The 20,113-nt window shown below is 36.2% G+C and overlaps 1 protein-coding gene across 3 annotated transcripts; it reads right to left on the bottom strand.

The window, feature by feature from the left end:
- Positions 1–2,478: 2,478 nt before the first annotated feature.
- LOC124200482 (N-acetylneuraminate 9-O-acetyltransferase-like) lies at positions 2,479–16,388 on the bottom strand. 3 transcript variants are annotated; one of them, XM_046596745.1, is made up of 5 exons: positions 12,687–12,911; positions 12,304–12,619; positions 10,312–10,522; positions 7,659–7,887; positions 2,479–2,802 (listed from the first exon to the last, which is right to left on the bottom strand). In XM_046596745.1, exons 1-5 carry the CDS (start codon positions 12,848–12,850, stop codon positions 2,592–2,594), a joined length of 1,131 nt encoding a protein of 376 aa, XP_046452701.1. In that variant the 5' UTR covers positions 12,851–12,911; the 3' UTR covers positions 2,479–2,591. The 3 variants fall into 3 exon arrangements, 2 of the variants coding, with proteins under 2 accessions (XP_046452701.1, XP_046452702.1); XM_046596746.1 differs by lacking the exon at positions 2,479–2,802 and adding an exon at positions 5,840–6,283; XR_006877325.1 differs by lacking the exons at positions 12,304–12,619; positions 12,687–12,911 and adding an exon at positions 16,267–16,388 and having other exon boundaries at positions 2,488–2,802.
- Positions 16,389–20,113: the final 3,725 nt, after the last annotated feature.

Below are 20,113 nucleotides of genomic sequence, written 5' to 3'. Positions count from 1 at the left end.
CCAAGCGGTTCAAGAGTTATTGCATTTTTTCTAGGACACGTAGTGCCATAAGAATGCACTGAAAATAGGGGGGTGTACCTAATAGTTTGGTGGGTACTGTATTTTTTACGGGTTGCTAGTCAACTAATCGACTAGTCGATAAGAATCGCCATATTCTAATAAAAAAGTAACTTATAGACTAGTCGTCTGCGACCAATCTGGATTGAATAGATTAAGAAAGAATATAAAAGCGGAAAGTATCCGGTTCAAGGATATTTCAAAAAATAATAATAAACGGGGAGCTGTTTGGAATAAGCGAAAAAGAACGGGAATTGTCCGGTTAAGTTATTTATTCCTTCGTGGCAGAGCTCCTTTCCTCCCACTGCTTCAAAAGGATTTATTTTTCAAATTCTTGATTTTATTGTCCAAGTGATCCCAAGTAAACAATTTTATTTTTTTTAAATGAAGTGTCGTTTTTGAAATAACCGGTGGAAGAATTCCTTTAAGAAGGTCATGCATCACGTCAGGTACCAGGCCCCAAATTAAATGAAAGAATTATAATTTTATGTTGTCTAATGTTTCGTTTAAAAATATTAAATAACATCACAAATATGTCACATGATCTGTCCCTACTCGCGGCATTACCTCAAGATATGGGGTAAAATAGTAGGACTTTTCGAACAAAGGATTTATTCACGTTTCGCCACCCCCATACTTAAATTTTACTTTTTTGGAACGCCGTCAATTCTTTTATCAGGCGATTCCACGATTTCGCTTGTTGATTTTTTAAAACCTGATGCAGACCTTTCTATATTTCGGTATGTCTTGTGCACTTTACCCAGAGAATCACCATGCAAATAAGGTTAGAGCGCGGTGAAGTTTTTAGTCCCTTACTTTTTTTAAAGAAGAAAATTACCCATATAACCCTAAGGTTGAAAAACAACACACATATCACCCGTAAAATGCTGTAACAGTATAATTTTATATGAGTAAAAACATCAAATGGAAGCATCAGGTCTTCGATGCCAAACCAATTACAGTTAAAATGAAGAAAACACAAAGAAAATCTCCATGCCCTCTATTTCCTGTATAACAAAAAGAAATTTTAATTATGATGAGTATCGAACACTGAATTAACAGTAGGGAAGAATGGGGCAAGTAGGTAGCTGTAAAGTTGGCAATTCTCAATTTACGATATGTTAACATTTAGTTGCGTTCTTTAAAAAATTACTAGTTTTGAGGGTTCAAATTCTGCACCGGTTATGGAAAAAATTTGTTGAAATCGTCCAAACGATTTAATAATGAAAATAATAAGAGTTTTCGCACCCACGCAAATTTATTAAAAATATGATAAGGGAAGGAAACTCATTTATTTTTCATCGGTAATTTTTTTCTGTATTTTTATCTATTGTAGAAATAATTGAAAAAATACATAGACATCTTAGGCAAGTTGGCCTGACAACGTAGGGCATGTAGGCATTATTAAGTTCCTGTTATTGTTATCGTTCTTTCGTTTTTGAGTGTAATTGTGTTTTAGGTTTAGTTTAAAAATAGTTAGACGTTCAACTGAAAAAATAAACAAATTTTAATCCTGGTAGTTATTAGATGTTTAAAGCTACAAGAAAAAATCTATTTGGAACAAAACAGAGTTCAAATTTTCCCAAAAATGTCAATCCATTAATGACTTTAATGTTCTTGAGTTTCATATTAGTGATAACCTGTCTTTTTAAAATACACTAAATTAGAGATTTAGAGGTTTCAAAAGCCTTGTAAGGTCATTTAAATTGGCATTGTACACTTTATTAATCTAGAACCCTAAACTATTTTTTGTTTGCTCTAGGTATTCAATCACAACCCATATCTAGGCTACGTAAAGAATCTGAGCAAAGCCAGAGCATAATTGAGATTGCCACCACTTCAAAGTGTAATTTCCCTCATCATAGAAGTGTCAAGAAGGAAATTAGAAAATAATCACTCTGCGGATTCTTGAAAAGATATCCAGACCGATCCAGACATCTCACAGCATATCTATGTTTCTACGTTTTGATGTTATGACATGATTTCATTTCTTTTTATTGATTTTTTATTTCTGATTCAGAGTTCATTATTAAAACTTCTCTCTCTGCTTCATCAGAGCTATCAAGAATTGAAATCATGTAATTTAATTTTAATGTTAAATGTAACATTTTCACCAGTCATGTTGGGCCATTAGATAAGCAATGGCCAACATACCCTCACATAAGAAGCAAGATGCACCAACAGTAAGGCATATTTTCTTTAATTTTTTAAGTTTTTAAATTGCATTTAAGGGTTAATACAGGATTTTTTCTTAAAATTAAAAATACAGGCTGGAAAACTAATGTTTTTTCTGAATTTTAAGACCATCGGGGGTTTGAAATATTGGAAAATAAGGAAACAGTGAATAATGATCGAAAAAAAAATTGCTTATCCAAAGCACTACCAACTCACCAAACTATAGATCGACAATACTACACTTGCCACATAATTTTTTTTCGAAATTAAAATGGTTTGAAATAGAATCTGAAATTCAAGTTGGTGCATTTCGGTCCATTTTATCCGAAATAAATATAGGAACTAAATTCATTGTTGATTTATTGGTTACTTCTGTGCCGTATTTTTGCATTACAGATATCATTATATAACAATTGCGTTGCTTCTGAAAGAGCTACATATCCAGTGTGGATAAAGTCCTGGCAGTCAAAGTAAATTGGAGTAAATCGTCCAAATGTAATGGCACAGCCACGAACGTATTCTTCTGCAAATTGATTACTTGAATCCCAAATACGTACCCTTCTTTGTTTCCTAAGAAATGTTACAGATCATATAATGTATTTTATTACTTTACGTGTTGGGGAGAGTCTAGGGCTAGAAGGTCACGGGGCAAGTCCCTCATATCTATTTATTTTTCGCTGCATTTAATGAATTCAAATTTTAGCTTTTTACCATGTGTACATTATCATCATGCACAATAATATTATAAATTTCAAAAGTATATGAAAAGCCGATCAGAAGATAAAAAATAAAAACAATTTTTGAATTCCCTCATGTAAGTTTTTTCCATAAGTTTTTTCCAAATAATTCCTTTTGGAATCATAATTAAAATATTTTAAAATACTATTGAAAAAGAGAATACTAATTCTCTATCGACTCTATATTAGGGCGTAAACAAAAAATTAACTAAAATTGCTTAAACAAATTTTTATCTAGACGACATCGTTGGGGCAAGTTTTTCCTGTCACTGTTGGCTTATGGAAAATTGTCTTTGCCGAGAATAACTGAATTATTGAATTTGCTCATATTACTTCATGTCGGAAAATGTTTTATTTCGTTTTATAACTTCAATAAAACTAGAATAGGGGAGAGCGGGGTCACGATGGACACGTAAGAGGTAGGACAAGCTCAATTACTGACGGTGGGGATGAGGGGGAAAAAATAAAAAATAGTCTGAAATGAAGAATTTCATAACAACTACAGGGTATAAGTTTAAGTAAAATCCTGCTAATAGTTTTTGAGTTATAAATATATAATAAAAGAACAAGCTTTTTTGGGAGGAGCCTGTGTTTGTCCCAATGCGTACACGCTGTGATTGGTCTGTCCAGTCACCCTTCAAGAGGGTGAAAACCGCCGCAGGTTTTCACCCTCCTTGCTGATGGTCAAATAGGGGGGTTGCTGCAAAGGGGAAAGGGGGGAAAGACAATGGGGTAAATTTCCAAGCCTTTGAAAAAAGAAGGGTGGGTACTGGATCACACTCACAACGCAGTACGTGCATCGATTTCTACGCGGCAAATATCGATTACGTCAAATAGCACCAAATTCAAATCGGCATTTCTGTTCGATAAATACTGTTTTTTGCCCCCCTCCCCCCATAGATTTCCCCTCAGATCAAGTCACGTCTTATTTAAAGTTTAGCAATAAATGCAATTTTTTTTCACGCGAAAATGTACTTATTGGCGGGTAGAATAACGAATAGGAACCCACGGGCAGAATAACTTTGGACGAGTTATCCCAGGAAAGATTCGAAATTTAACAATATAGGTAGAAAATGACAATCTGTTGACTTGGCACGGGCAGATTGTTCTACGAGACAAATTGGCGGGCAGATGGTAAACGGACATATCTTTCTTATAAAAAGATTAAATTCAAATAAACATTTAATCGAATTTAATGAAAAAATCAATTGAATTCCAATCGCCCAATCGGCAGGCAGAAAACGAATAATTATCGAAATTACAACAAAAGAAGAGCCTATCACTACGCAAGAAAAAAAATTCTTTTGTCTGGGAAGCCAGGGCAGATTTTCTACGATAACATTGGCACGGGCAGATGGGCAACGTCCCATGAGAATTTAGCAGTAAATGATCAAAACTTTTTGTTTACCCATTTTGCTTAACAACCTGGGAAATAATCAAAAGGAAATGAATTACTCGCAATAATATTACATTTGTTAAATAACACGAATTGCTATCACCAGGCAGCTACCTATGAAGAAACGGACGTTGCCAAACAAGATTACATTTAGTTACGTCTGGCGCTGTTTACGTGCAACTCCTTGCTTTAAAAAAAAGTAGAAAATGATTCCGACTTTAAGCTAGACCCAAGTTCCCCGATCTCGACCGGGCTCAAGTTACTAGTAGCAATAATAAAAAATGGTGGTCTAATTTCATGTTTGTCATTGCCATAGTTTTTTGTGTACCTAAACAACCTGTACGGTTAAAAAAATTGTATTATTGAATAAAATACTTTATTCATTCTGTTTTCATGTTGTGTAAAAATTTTATTGTTACGGTTAATCGTTTAAGAATAATAATGATTTAGAAAAATTTCTTTGCTGCAGGTAAAACTTGACATCTTTTTGGGGGTAATATCAGACAGTAACAGCAGTAGGCTATAAAAATATTTAAAAAACTAACTTTTGTTAACAAACAATATAATTTTGTAAACAATCGCCATCTTTAATTTTATTTGTGATTCAATACTTGATACTTTGTAAGCCCCTCCTTTTTTTATATTTTCAGCGCTGCTTTGTCCATTCCACCCCCAAGCATTCAATACCGAATTTTAATAACATATTATCATTGTTATTATTTGTTTGCACATATTATATTACTTTAATGACCAAAGTAACTATTAAGATTTTAATTTTTAATAGTTTTGCAAAAGCATTAGAGTTATAACCATGTCTTTTATACCCCCTTTCTGTCCACTTTTCCCCCCTGATTTTTTTTCCCATTTTTTTTAAAGCTTGATTACAGCTAATATAATGATCTGATCTTTATGAAAAAATTAGGGGACATAGATTTCGGGGCGTTTGACAATGCTGTTTATTTGTTTTTAAAAATTAGGTTTAGTTTAAGAGGTAATAGATTTTTTTTTCCACATTGACCCCGCTCTCCCCTAGTAACTAATAAATTTTGAAAAAAAATACATTCTAGATAAAAGGGGAACTCACTTTTTTTGGACCGAAAGATATAAAAATCGTACTGATGGAGGGAAATGGGAGAGAAAATAAAAAAACTAGGCCAACCCGGACCACTCCCCACTAAGTTTTAAAAATTTTGTTTTATTATTTTTTGATTATGAAAACTTTTACTTAATCAAGTTGTTTGCCCTTGTGATTCGCATTCAATTACAGACAAAATCCCCTGCAAGCATTCTAAAATTGTTGATGTTTAGGGGAGGGCACATAGGGTTCCCAACCACTAATTTAATATTTATTGTGGCTTGATAAAAGAATATATGTATTTTTGTTTGGGTACCCGTCATATTCCCTATTTTTCTGATGGTTCACAAAAAAATCTTCGTACAACTTTCCTAAGGTGCGCATATTTTTGCCTACTTGTAGTAAATTACGCAAATTACGTAAATATTCGTACCCTAATGTCTGAGTGGGTTACCCTTGTATTTTTTTTAGTTCTCCATTATAAACGTTTAAAAACAATAGATTTTAAGAAACAAATAGTTTATAAAAAAACGGTGTCAAAATTCGACGATCGCAGTTATAATTGAACCATCCCAAATGAAGAACTTATCCTCAAAACCAACATGTTTTTACAACACATACAATAAATATGTGTCCCCTTTGTTAGTGTAAAAATTATTTCTGAATTCCAGTAATTAATTGCAGAATTTAATCCATTAAAATCAAATGGTATGAACCGGACAATTCTGGGTTAACTTATTAAAAAAAGGTCGTTTAAAGTGTTCCGCATACTCCACCATGTAGTCCAACTTCATAGTACCCAATCGCCTGTCTAAATTACCCCCAACAATAGTCCTCTGGTGGCTGTGGGAAAAATTTGTATTTTTTTTTTAATAATTATTACATAACATAAAAATTATGTAAACTATTTAAAAATGGGTACGCTATTATATTAAATAACTCTTTACATTAGTTTTTTTAGTATTATTTTCTATTAAAAAAAGGGGTATACAAAAAAAGTTACAAAATATTAGCAGTAAAATTGTATCTCGAAACTAAGAATAAATATAGACGAGCCACCTTTTTTTATTAAATGAACTCTTTTTTATCAATCTGTTGGTTCAAATTAAGGCGCGTCCAATAATACTAGCCCTTTCCTACTAATATGTACCAATCCCTACAATTTTCAAAGTAGTGCCGAAAGAAGGTTGTTTAAATACTAACATGATAGTATGCAATTTACTATACAAGTGAAACTAACATTAGTAGGCTGTTGTTTACACCTGAGAAATGACTTCATAAATATTTCTGCCATCACTCCGAGTTTCGACCTCTTCAAGCATGCATTGGTACAGTAAATTCAGCTACTAGGGTATGTGGTTTACAAAAAATGCGATCGATATGTAATAAACGTAACTGAAGAAGTATGCTTGAATCGGTAGATGCCATGGGAAATGTCTCCGATATTTTACCATCCCTTTCTCGATAGCTACATGGCTAAGATTTTGAGAGTAACCACCCAAACAGACCCTAAAGTGAAAGAGTAAAAAATATTGTTTTTCCACTTCTAGTTGGCTTAAAGAATGCGGAAAACAAAAATGGCCAAAGAACTAAACGAAATTGTTATTTTTTTCCAAAATTTGAATCGTAAATAACTCGGCCCAGATTAAAAATATCATAGAACCAATATAGTTTTTTAAATATAAAATCATGGATAAAGAGTAATCATTTGTCTTTCCAAGGGGGGAATGAAACTCGTATTAGGTGCAATCTTAATCTACGAATAAAATTCCCACGCAAGACACCGTAATACCTATCTCGCGTGGGTTAAAACGACAAAATGTGAGGGGCGTGATCCAATACCTGTGGTTGGTACTGTAGATATAGCTTTTTTGGTCCATTTGGAGACCAATAACTAGCTTCGGTGGATAGAACAAACTGCCCCTTCTGTGAGATCATTGGTTTTTTGGGGGTTTTGTTTCTAAATCAAGGATTACGGTAATATATATAGTAATATTTTCAGACATTAAAAAAAACTATCATTAAGCTAATTTTCTGATTTTTTCAAGACTTCTCTGAGCTGAGTGTATGAAAAAATAAAGGAATGGGAGTAAAAATAAGAAAAAGTGTTCTAACCAGTGCAACTCTCCCCTAACTGGATTTGTGAAGGCACATCATAATAATTGCCCTAATAAAATAAATAATATCATCGAGTTTTCTTACTGCGGTTGAAACTTACTTCAATATTTTCCGAGTGACTTCATTGTACTGATGAATCTTGCGGGAATGAACATCAGTGTTGTGTGAATCGGTGTCTCCATACAATTCCACAGTTGGGTATTGATTAAGCCATATAACTTTACTGAAATCAGTCAATTGTCCGAGAATGGCACTCAGTTCCCTTATTCTTTCTTCGTAAAGTCCATAACTTGCACCATTCATTTGAAGCATAAAATGAGTAGCCATTCCTTAAATAAAACATAGTAATTATGTATACACTGCTATGATAAACCAATTTCGAAAGAATTCATTAGGGAAAATACTCAAATAGTGATAGTGCATGACGCGTACCCTACCCGGTTTGCGAATGCACCCCACACGCTGCCCTGGGGTTCGTTAAGTGACAAAGCGAAAAAGCACGGCGTTGTGCCCAATAAGCATTGTCAAATGTCACGCGACAATCCCTTTTCACCAATGAGAGGTTTTTAAGCGCGCTTAAAATCATGCTACCTTTCATGCCAGTACCTTTAGTGCTTGCGATGAAATGGGTAGAAAGGTGTTTTTTTCTAAAGACTCATTGAGAAAATTTGGCACCTCAACCTTTTATGTGTTATGTCAAAAACGAAAATAAAAAGGCGCCATACACTTCAATAGAGGCTATTCACCTCGCGGTTTCGCGAGTCAATTGTTTCGATGTCCGCCATCTTAGGTGGTTGTTTTGGTTGTCTGTATCGGCTGAAACTGTGTTTTCCCAATACAAAGTGCATTTTGTGAATCAGTGTGTTATTTTTTTTAAATTTTTGTTTGTGTCATTTAATTGCTACGTATCTTGTTTAGTATATCATATACTAATTGCTACATATTCTGTATATATAGAAATTTGTGTCTCCAGATCACATTCCTTGTATTTTTAAAAAAATGTTTTCCCCTGTTGTTTACTTTTTTCGCGACCGAATCTACAGAGAATTGGCCCGAGGGAAGAAAAGGGAGAAAAGGAAAGTATGAAAAAAGGGGGGACCCAAACTTTCCTCTTCTCCCTTTTCTTCCCTCGGGCAAACAAAAAATTTGTATTTTTTACAACAAACTTGCACTTTCGCCAACAGAGGGCGCCAAATTTTGAAGTGGAAAACTTTGAGGTATAGGGAAGGGTTCTTTGAGTTGATTTTATTGTAAATCTTTCTGTATATTCGTAAAGAGTGAAGAATTCTGCATCTTTTGGCACCAAGAAAAAGATTTTAGCTTGATTTTTAGTATTTTTGTATATTTTTGAAAACGCCGTATTTAACACGGCGCATATGAGGAAAAACGGGTGTACCTAATAAAGTGAACGATACCGTAGCGCCATGGGGGTTCATCCTACACAATTTTTGTGAGTGTAAAAAATGTAGATCATCATTAGATCTACTCAGGAAAGAAAGAAAAAAATCTAGCCCAAGCCGTTCGGGTAGTATTTGCACTTTTTCTAAGACACGTAGTGCCATAAGAATGCACTGAAAAAAGGGGGTGTACCTAATAGTTTGGTGGGTACTGTACCTAAAGTCTGAGAACGCGCGCGCGCGCGAGAGAGAACCTTATGGAGTTTGGCTTTTTTTCTCGGCGATCCGAAAAATCCAATTTTCGTCGGATCGCGATGATTTTTTTTTGGCCGTAGCCATAGTATGTAGGAATATGCTGATTTTTTTCAGATTTTTCCTATCAAGAGGATGGTAGGTTTAAAATGGATCCTTAAGTTTGGGAACACTCTATAGGGCTCCATGCAAATTAGGGTATTTTGAAGGGGAATAACTAAAGAACGGGTGGAGCTAGGTTGATGTGGAAAACTCTGAAATGAAGAGGTTCACAAGCTGAACAAAATTTCATTTTTAGAATTTTTGCGTCATATTTAATCTAGTCAATTGTGAATTGAAAACGGTTTTTATTATTTTGCCAGTGTTTGTCCCTTTCTTCCCCCTCATTTCCACCCCGCACACCTTTTTCTCTGATAAACAGAGAAATCGTGCGCTTATGAGGGGGCGACAACCCGGCGTGGATGGAAATGGGGGGAAAAAGGGAGTAGAACGGTTAATAAAATAAAACCCGTTTTCAATTCACAATTGTTTCGTGTGAAAAAAAGTGGGCCTGTAAGGCAGGACCCTATGTCGGGCACTGCTTTCGGAGGGGAACAGGACCCCAAAACTTCGGAAGGAAGAAAAGCCAGCAATAGCAAAAGGCGGTGTAGGCAAGCCGGGACGAACGCCCTTGCTTGCCCACAGTTCGCTCCGGGTTGCACCACGCCACCCATTACTTCAAATCAGATATCTTTATGACATGTAATAAAAGCAGTTTCGTTCCAATAAAAAACTGAAAATAAAACTCGGAGTAGTAGCAACAATGAGGAGTAGTTAAAACATCAGGCAAGGTAAGCCACAAACCCTTTTGCCTAGGACAGAGTTTTCACTTTTGGCCACTAGATGGCAGCGTTGGAGAGTGGAAGAATTCACATGGGACGTTTAAACAAATAAATACGGTGGAGCCCTCGAATTTCCTGAGGAAATCTCTCATGGATAAATATTTAATACTATCTTTTTCAAAAATTCTAATTTCCCTAAGAAAAAAGGTATAGGTCACATGAAACATTTTGAGATTTTTTGCACTTCATAATTGTGACCCTCTTTAAAATAGAAAAAATTTACCTAAAAATATCAATGTAGGTCTTTTGTTTTCTTCGGATTGTGTCCAGTGTTTTATTGTCCCGACAAGTGAATCGTTGATTGTAGGTCTCCATAAAAATGAGATACGCAATCTGAGAATGCTGCTGTAGACTTCGATTTTGTCTCCATGGAAAAAAGGTGAGTTATGAAGCAAAATCGGGGGTTTCGTATCACGATCGTAATTAGGAATTAACTATAATGGAAAATGATTCGGTGTAAGAAAATAAAGACTACGAAACGCCAGAAAAACCAGTAAATTCTAACAACATTCAACAATAAATAATATTTGTATAAGTTATCAGCGCTATTTAGATTAAACTGCTGCACATTCATTCGTAATTAGTCCAACATAAGAAAACAAATCATCGGGCACTTTTTTCTCATTGCACCCATTGCAGAATCTTGTTTTTTTTCCGATGAGATTTTCATTCCTAAAAAATTAATTTACCTCGCATGTAAATTGCACTCTCACGCTATTTTGTGACGAAAAATGTATACATTTGCATCCCGGGATAAAATTGGGGCAACGACGGCGTAAAACAGTACTTATTTTTCGATGTTTAAGGAATTTCTTTTCACTGAACAGGAATTCAAAATTGTAATAGAATAAATGTATTCAACAACAAAGAAGGGGAATACTTTATCCACTCCTTTTACCAGTAGAGTTGTGACCAAAGCGGCTGTTGCGCTTTTGGACCACACCGCTAGGATGCCAACCATGACACGCGAGAGGGGGCCTAATTCTTAGAATTCCTAACCAAAAACAGTATCTCTTTCCATGGAAATAGTTGCAATTCACCCAACTTTTGTTTAGGGATACTACGGATTAGGCAGCCTGTCGTGCGTTTTCGATGGCGCCCTAGTGTTATGCTGGGTACCGCTGCAATAAAGGCATAAAATTATGGCCTATCCTCTTTTGGCTGTCGGGTCATCAAAGAAATCGACGTCGCGAAAGGGAGTTAGACATAGATTACGTAAGAAATGCAAGGGGAAAATGGGGGAAATGGCGAAGTTAAAAATATAGACAATCATGTGAGGTTCGCTTTAAATCAAATTAGGTAGTTTAAACTCCCTTCATTGTTTTCCAACGCAAGATCAATGTATATTATACTAGTTATACATACCATTTGACTAAAATATTGCGACGTTGAGTCTTCTCAACTAATCATAAAAGTAGAAGAAGGAACCAGCGAAGAAACCGGGATTGGAGCCACTATCTCAGCAGGTAATCAAGCGGAAAAAAGATTGTTGGCTCTTTAGGTAACCAGGGATCCGCATTGTCCTCTTCTCTCTTAAGAATTTTATTGTTTAATACCTTTTATGGTTATTATCGAAACTGTAAGTAATGTTATTGAACTCGGAACACTAGCTGTGCGCTTAGCGGCTAATGTAATTGCTGGGCACTTACTATTAGTACTACTAGTCACTAACAAGTCCGAAGGATTGCTTGATTTTGAGATTCGTCTATATTTCCCTCATGGAAAAATGTTCAAAATTAAGAAAATCCGGATAGGCAAGGTTTAATCTCTTACGGTTTGGTAATCTATTACCCCTAATTCTGTCCTGTTTGAGTGTTGTTTGTGGACTTCTTAGTCAAGCTTCCCGAATATCAATAGATGTCAGATAGAAGATTTGGACATGAAGGAAGAGAAGAAGAGCACAGCATAGTTCATTTTCGAGCGCGATAAAATTCAGGATCGGGGGTGGGTGGAAATTTAGTTTTCGGATTCTCTCCCTCTCTCACCCTAAGTAATGATTAAAACCCAGAGAGACCTTGGGACAAAAAAAAAGAGGGGTGGGTATATCCGGTCTGAAAATGAGCAAAGCCGTAACAAGAAGGCGCCAATCGAGAATGGTACCAATTTTCATCTCGGTAAAAAAAATTCCCGACCTTAAAGTCTGGACGTTGATTACTGAGATTTTACTCGGTAAAATTACCGATATATTTCTTAGAGATTAGAAATAAATAATTACCTTTAAAAAATTATAAAATTGTTGTCGAATTCTTGAATCTCCTATGAATACAAAATGCAATTTGTTTGACCTCTTTGAAATTTTTCGCACATTTAAATGCATTCGAGTGATCTGTTCTTGATGTAAAGCATCGAAACATGTAACAACATGTTTAGTCGTGTACTGTAGTAAGTGACAAGATTTCCGAGAATTGTTTTTCGGAATTAATTTGCTGCTATTGCAGAATTTTCTAGCCAACTCTTCGTAGTGATAGTCCCGTTTATCTAACAGATTACTACGGCACAATGGGAATTCGTTTTTGGATTCTTCTGATATCCTGCGATTTATTCGAATCATATTTTAGATTAAGTTAATATAGTTTATTGTAATTCAAATTGTCTTACTCTGATGATTTCATTTTTGTATTGATTTCCATGAAAATTGCATGTCTCCCTTTCTCAAAATATTTAAGTTGATAATTTAACGAGAAAAATAAAAATGATGTCAAGCAACATGCAATTGTTACGATCAGGGAGCGACATTCTCTTTGTTCGAAGCAATTTCTCATTCTTTTCGCTTAAGAGTCACAGTTACTGTCCAGTAACTAAATTTGACTAGTTTTGAAGAAACTCAAGAATTTTTGAAAGGAATGTCCCAAACTAAAGAGACATATAAAAGACAATGTTTCAGACAAACGAGAAAATTTTAACCTACTAATAGTTTCCTACTTTACGGAGGTCAAATCTCTTAAAATATATTTTTATATGAAATATTTTTTTTATTGAGTTAATTACGCCATCGCCAGGTGTTCTTTTAGCCCAGAAGAATAACATGGGCTATTCTACCTCGTTTACTCGAGCAATTTTCTTCGCGACTCGACCAAACCCCCTTCATTTTCAAAGTGCTTTTGATTTTAAACAAAGAGATTTGTCAAAAACTAAAATACGCATTGGAAAACTAATTTTTTCCTCTTTTTTAATCCTAGCGGAGATCAAAAATATTTTGAAATAAAGAAGTTGTGGCTCAAAAACTAAAAAAAGCGCCAACTATGCCAACTCCCCCCTACGCTGAACTAGCCTTGAACGTACTCGAGGTTTTGAGCAAGTTAAACAAACTCGAAGTTTGGTGTGAAAATTTTCATTCTTAGTAAGGGAAAACTTTTAATCTTGACCTCTTGGTTCACCAAGGGGGTTCTAGACACCACTTATTTCCTACTCTAAATTGCAACCATTTCACGCACAAAAGATTCTAAAGGGCACTACAGATCTCGATGCAAGTTGGACAGTTATTTGCGTGACGTGGCACTTCTAATTGTAAAACGAAAATTACAATTTTTTATTTACGGGAACACAACGGACGAATTTGTTTTCCGGGAAAAATTGGTTGAGCCACACACTCAAAATTACAGGGTTCCCCTACTTTCTCTGACGACTAGCGAGCGCTGCGCCCCAAGTGGTCAGTTACATCAACAAAGCGGTTAACTATTTCACTTCTGAAAAATGTCATCGTAGATTACGCTGCCTCAATGTTCTAGAATTCTCCCCACGAATCGTAGAAAATACTTTTCACTTACAGGCTTTGTTGTTCACATAGTAGTCGGTCACTCTTTTCTCTAGTGATACCTACAGTTCTGAGTTCTCCCGCATTTAGTTTCACGGGAACACGGCGCACGAACTCTTTTTACAAAAAAGGGTGGAGCTACACACAATCACTGAGTTCGCCGAATTTTCCCAGCTGATAGTTAAACTTTACACAGGATAAATAGGCATCGACAGTTGCGCCTCAGTGTTCTTTTACACAAGCAAAGCGGTAACTAGTTTACTTAAGAAAAACGTCTTTGGTGGAGCTTCGTTCATTTTCATATTCTTTCATTTTATTTTCCCCCCAAAAAGTACAGATTGCATTATTTTCATTGCTCGGTACTAACAAGCTCATCCTAAGAGAGACCAGCCGATACGCGGCAACTTTATTAGTCCGAACTGAAAAATCATAATTACAAAACTATATAAAACACTTCAATCGGGAAATAAGTCCTAACCTGAAAAATCATTAGGGGAGAGTGGGGCGATTTGGCGTTCGAGTCAATTGACTCAATGGAATTATCGTTACTTTATATTTGATGTAATAATTGGAAGATCTAAAGACGTAGACAAAAAAATTGCACAGTTTTAAAAAGAATTATTGTAATACCCCAAATAGTTTATGAAAGTAAAAAAAAAATTATGGTAGACATACACGCCTTAAAATTGGGTGGTCATGACTAAAGTTCCAATTGAATTAATTGATTTGTGAACCAATGAAAAAAATTCAAAAAATACGAAGAATTTTTTCGATTATCCCCCAAATAATCCTGTCAAATTAGTTTTTTGGTTATGTAAGTTTTAATAAAAGATATTCAGCAATTTCCGAATACACCCTTGTTTGGGGTGAAATGGCTTGGCAACTCAGGGGCCATTTTGCGTGTATAAAGCAGCCACCATAAAATGTATAATCGTAAGTGTCATTTTTTGTTAGAAATGGTTACTCGCATTTATAGTCAGTTAGAACAGTGTTGATTAAAAAAAAAAGATTCTTTGACATGTTGCTACAGAAATGTCGTTTCTTCAACGAAGTTCAACAATATTGCTCAATTGCAAAATAGTTTGGTTCTGAGTTATCGTCAGTTGGTGAAAATCCACCATTTGTCAGCTCTATTGCAGACTATAAACTTAAAACGGTATATATTCCTCAACATATTATATGCCAATTGCTTTTTATCTACTTTTTTATGCTTGGTAGATTTTATATTTGGAAGAAAAACTTGAGCTGGTAGATTAGCCTACCTAAACAGAGCTACCGATATCTACTATAAGGGTCTAAACAACTGAACTAACTTTTGGAAGTTTACGGGCCAGTTGGTTGATAATCTTTAAACACTGAATATTCTGAAATAAAGAAAATTGCCCGTGTGGATTGACTTCCTGTTTTCATGAAAAGAGATAGGAACCTTTACATTCGTCAACCTCAAGCAACTTCATTGAGAAGGGCCACTCATTTCCATAATTTTACTTTCTTCGACCATTTTGAGAAAGTTGTAAACAGGGGCCTGGGCCATTACAGTCTTTCATTGATTATCTATGTTTTCATTCAATTATATTCTAATTAAATGAAGTTTTAGTTTCCAGTCAGAATGTATGGTTTTCCCATAAGGAATACAGGGGCCAAGACACACCGCTGGGATGAGAAATATACCCCATATCCGGAGCAAGTTGGCTCTCTTTTTTTATAATCAGCAATAACCTATTCTTTATTTATTTAGATCGGTTTGAAAAAATCACCATTTAAAGCAGGAATTTTTCTTTCTCTTTAGGATTTGGTGGATCTAAATACGTTGGAAAATATAGGAATGGCAGTTAAGAGCAAAAAAGTGAGCCAGTTGCTTAACTCTTCCCTATAAACGCGTAAGATTGTGAAAAACAATGAAGAACAGCCCACCGGATGGAGTTCTGACTGGAATTCGGGAGACTCGGGTTCAATATCTAGAAGCCGCCAATCTTTTTACTGGTCTCTATTAAACTCTACTCTACTCGAAGAAGGACATAAGGTACGCCAAATTACCCACTCGAACGGTTCGAGTATGGATAATAGAACCACAACCACTCGAGCTTCGAGCTTTTGTCATTTGAATTCGAGTGGTGACGCATTTTGCACTGAGCTTCGGTTCACTTCGAGTACCTTAGAAGCATTAGAGTGTAGCTACATCCCTAAATTTTTTTACCACAAGCAAACCCCTTTTAAGAAAATAGATCGTGGTGACAAAAAGCCATCCTCAGAAAACGGCTTTACGAGTTTAGGAGGCAAAGCTGCATGGAAGTGGTAAACTACAATAAGTCAGCAATATTGCAAACACTTAATGTGACAACTATTAATTATATCAATAATATTTTATACAGCGCAAATAACATGTCGAATGGTTAAAGATTAAATGACGATGTACTGCTTTACCAGTTCATTTACAGTAGAGATGTAATAAAACCACCAATGAGTAGTCAATCACGAGAAAAATAAATCACAGAAACGTGTGAATTTTTCAACTCCAAAACTCTATCTTTACTGAATGATGTTTCTCTTGGAACTGAAAGTCTGCCCCAGTTTAATTTATTTTTTTATCTTTAAATTTCCATATAGGCAACTATATGAAAACCACCTGTATGGGAGGAGCTTATTTCTGTATGCTCAAATAATAGCCTGTTCTGAGTTGTGTCTCAAAAACTGGTAAAAAGAATCTATACCGCCAACCAATATTGAAGTGTCAGAGAAGGAAACGAAGAAATTGGTGAAGGTCAACCTAGGTATAAAAAATATTTTTTAAGAAATATAGCGAAACCTACTAATTAAGCCATTTATATTTATATTCAATTCATGGAGAGCAAGTAGTGGATAGTTGAAATAATACACTTTTCACACACCCCATCCTGTATTCCGTTATTTGCACATAAATAATCGAGGGGTTAACCACTCAGATTTTACATGTATGAAAAATTGCGTAAATTACGCATATCTTTTCGCTTAATTAGTGTTATTTGCCAAATTTACATGTGTACCAGTATTGGCTAAAAATTTGCGTGCTTTAGGCAGGGAATAACTGCAACTGAACCAAGATTTTAGTTGCGTTATTTTTTCAATTAGTTAATACCTATTAAAACTCAACATCAATCATAAAAATATGACTCATATGAAAAGTATCAATGGAGCAACGTTAGTGTAGCGGAGGCTTCACCCCTCCACTCCACGTCACACTTTATTCTTTGGTTAAGTTATAGTAACATTTATTTCTAGCCTAGACGAAGTATCTGTTCAACTCTGCAACAAAAGTTAGGTTTAAGGGAAGTACTATTTTAACTTAATATATAGCTAGACTGTCTAATTATATGGGGAAAACTTCCAACATTGACAAACATACTGCCAGCTCTGTTTGAACATCTCTCTGGGCTAGTATTAAAAACCAACGAAGTTTCGATTAAACTAGCCTAGTACTTACAAAATGGTTGGACTCTAATTTAAAAATATTCCCAGATTTATTCCTCATAAACTGATAAAAATTTTAGGCGACCCTTTGTCCTTATTAAACTTCATTTATATAATCATTTTAAGATTAATGTGCCATAGTACTTCTTAAAATCAACTTTTAAAAAATACCCAGTGATGGGACTTATTAATTATATAATAATATGTGATTGGAATTTAAAGATTTTAGAATAAATCATTAAAAAATAAACGGCAAAGAACCATTAAGAACCCTAAAATCCTACATTTAAGTGAACAAAATTCTTTTAAAGTTATACTTCGACTGAGATAAATCACTGAAACACACAGTTCACATTCTATAATTATTATCTAATTCAGGAAGCTACCTTCTGAGCTAATTTGACATGACTGCTGCAAGGAACCATACTTATGAGTGTGTGAAAGGTTTTTTAGCAGCAGTAGTCAAGTGGTGATATCTTAATCGTAAGGTCGAAGGTTCGATTCTTTCTTCCACCAACTTGAATTTCAGATTCTGTAAGGCCATTAAAATTTCGTGAAAAATGTTGTGCATGGCAAATTAAGTGTCACCAAATTGTAGTTGGGTGAGTTTGCAGTGCTTCCGATTAGTGTTTTAAGGTTCGGTCATTAACTGTTGGTTCGCGGTGTTTGATACTCATTAAAATAAATGTTTTCCAATTATTATAATAATGATAATAATAATGTATTGCATTTGATATTTGGTAGCGCCTTTTCCATACAGATCAAAGGGGCTACTAGCTCTGACAAAATAAAAACATGGAGATATCAGTTAACATAGGCCGCATTGAGTAAGAAGGTTTTCAGTTTGGATCTGAACTGTGAAAGGGAAAATTGAGAAGTGTGGGGATAAAGAGCTAGCAGTGCGCAGCTCAACAGGGAGGGAATTCCATATCCGAGGAGCAGCAACAGAAAAGGTACGGTCGCCAAAACTCTTCGTACGGCTAAGGGGGGAGAATAAGCTGGGATTAGGAGCGAGTGTCACGACCAGATTCAAGTAGTTTTATTAGGTCACTCAAATACAGGGGAGCCATGCCGATCAAGCAGCGGAACACAAGCGATGCTATCTAGAACACTATTCGCTGGATAACAGGAATCCAAAGGAGGGAGCGAATAACCGGGGTGATGGATTCACAACGGAGGGAGCGAAGAACCGGGGTGATGGATTCACAACGACGAACGCTACAAAGTAGTCAAGCTGCAGAATTCTGTACTCGCTGAAGTTTGGCGATGCGCACGGCGGGTATAATGACGAATAAGGCATTGTCATAGTCTAGTTGCGACAGCACAAAGGCCCGGACTAGCTGAACGACGGCGGATTGGGAAAGGAATCTCTTGATACTAGCAATTCGCCTGAGATGGTAGTAGAATTTTTTGCAGGAGGAGTTGATCTGCGCTTCCATCGAAAGGTGAGAGTCTAGCACACCGAGATTCGAACCAATGGGGAGGGAAAAATGTGGGCAACACCAACCATTTGTGGAATCGATGAGATCAATTGTTTGTTAACGCTATTTTTGGTAGATACGAGGGGAGCATCAGTCTTGTTCTCGTTCATTTTGAGACGAATGGCAGCAAGCCACTTTCCCTGGTCGGCGTTAGGTTGACATAAGCCCGTTGCTGGTCTGCTGCAGATGGCGATGGGATAAAAGACTAGTTTTCCTGAGAATCGTCAGCGAAGTAATGATCGGAGATGCCCGCTGATTTTGCGATCTCGTGCATTAGAGAATTGTATAGAATGTACAAAATAGGACCTAGCACGGAACCTAGGGGAACACCATAGATTAGGGGGGTTGGAGTTGAAGTGACGCCACCAACACTAACTGAATTCCGCCGTCCATCCAGATACGAGGTGAACCATGCAAGAGCAAGGCCAGAGACACCAAAAACGAGCCGACATATGATCTAGTAGAATTCCATGGTCAATAGTGTCGAAAGCAGCGCTTTGCTCCAGAAGAGTGAGAATGACAGCATTGCCATTGTCAACAGACGATAGGAGATCGTTCAAGACTTTTAGAAGGGCAGTTTCAATGGAATGAACAGCTCTGTAAGCAGATTGCACGGAGACAAACAGAGACTGGGATTCTAGGTGGGAGACTAGCTGTTTAGCAACGACACGTTCAAGAAGTTTGGAGCGAAAAGACAAAAAGGACTCAGGTCTATAATTAGAGAGCACATCAGGGTCAAGGCCTTGTTTTTTCAATAATGGAGTGATTAGAGCGAGTTCCATTTCATGAGGGAAAATTCCAGAAGAGAGGGACAAATTAATAATGTTCGTTATAGGAGGAGCCAAAAAAGGCAAACAAAAATTCATTTAGAGCAAAAGTTGGTATTGGATCAATAGGGGAGGACTTGGAAGGGCAGGACAAAATCAGAGACAAAATATCATGAACGTTTACTGCTGAGAAAGTTGAGAAGGCAGCAACAGGTCTTTTGGCCTCCGCTGTCTAGCTGCTGGTGACTGCATAAAGGGTCACCCGAATTGCAGCAATCTTGGAAACCAAGAAATGGCTGAACCGTTCAACCACAGCAGCCAGGGAGTCATGGGCAGGTAGACAGAGGCCAGGCTTGACGAGGAGCAGCGAATCCACTAGTTTGAATAGCGAAGTCTTCTTTGCAGACGCTTCCAAAATCTTGGCTTCGAGGAAGGACGTCTTTGCTAGTTGTATTATGCCTTGTAGATTACGCAGCTCACATTTCATGATTTGCTTGTCGATCGTCAGCTTAGTTGTTTTCTTAGCGCCTCTCCAGCCTCCGCACATTCCTTCTGGCGCAATGAATCTCTTCGTTG

This window comes from Daphnia pulex, chromosome 8 (assembly GCF_021134715.1).
Source record: "Daphnia pulex isolate KAP4 chromosome 8, ASM2113471v1".
In the NCBI taxonomy this organism is placed as follows: Eukaryota; Metazoa; Arthropoda; class Branchiopoda; order Diplostraca; family Daphniidae; genus Daphnia; species Daphnia pulex.
The sequence above is the reverse complement of the archived record's forward strand: the minus strand, read 5'-3'. Positions and strand labels throughout refer to the sequence as shown.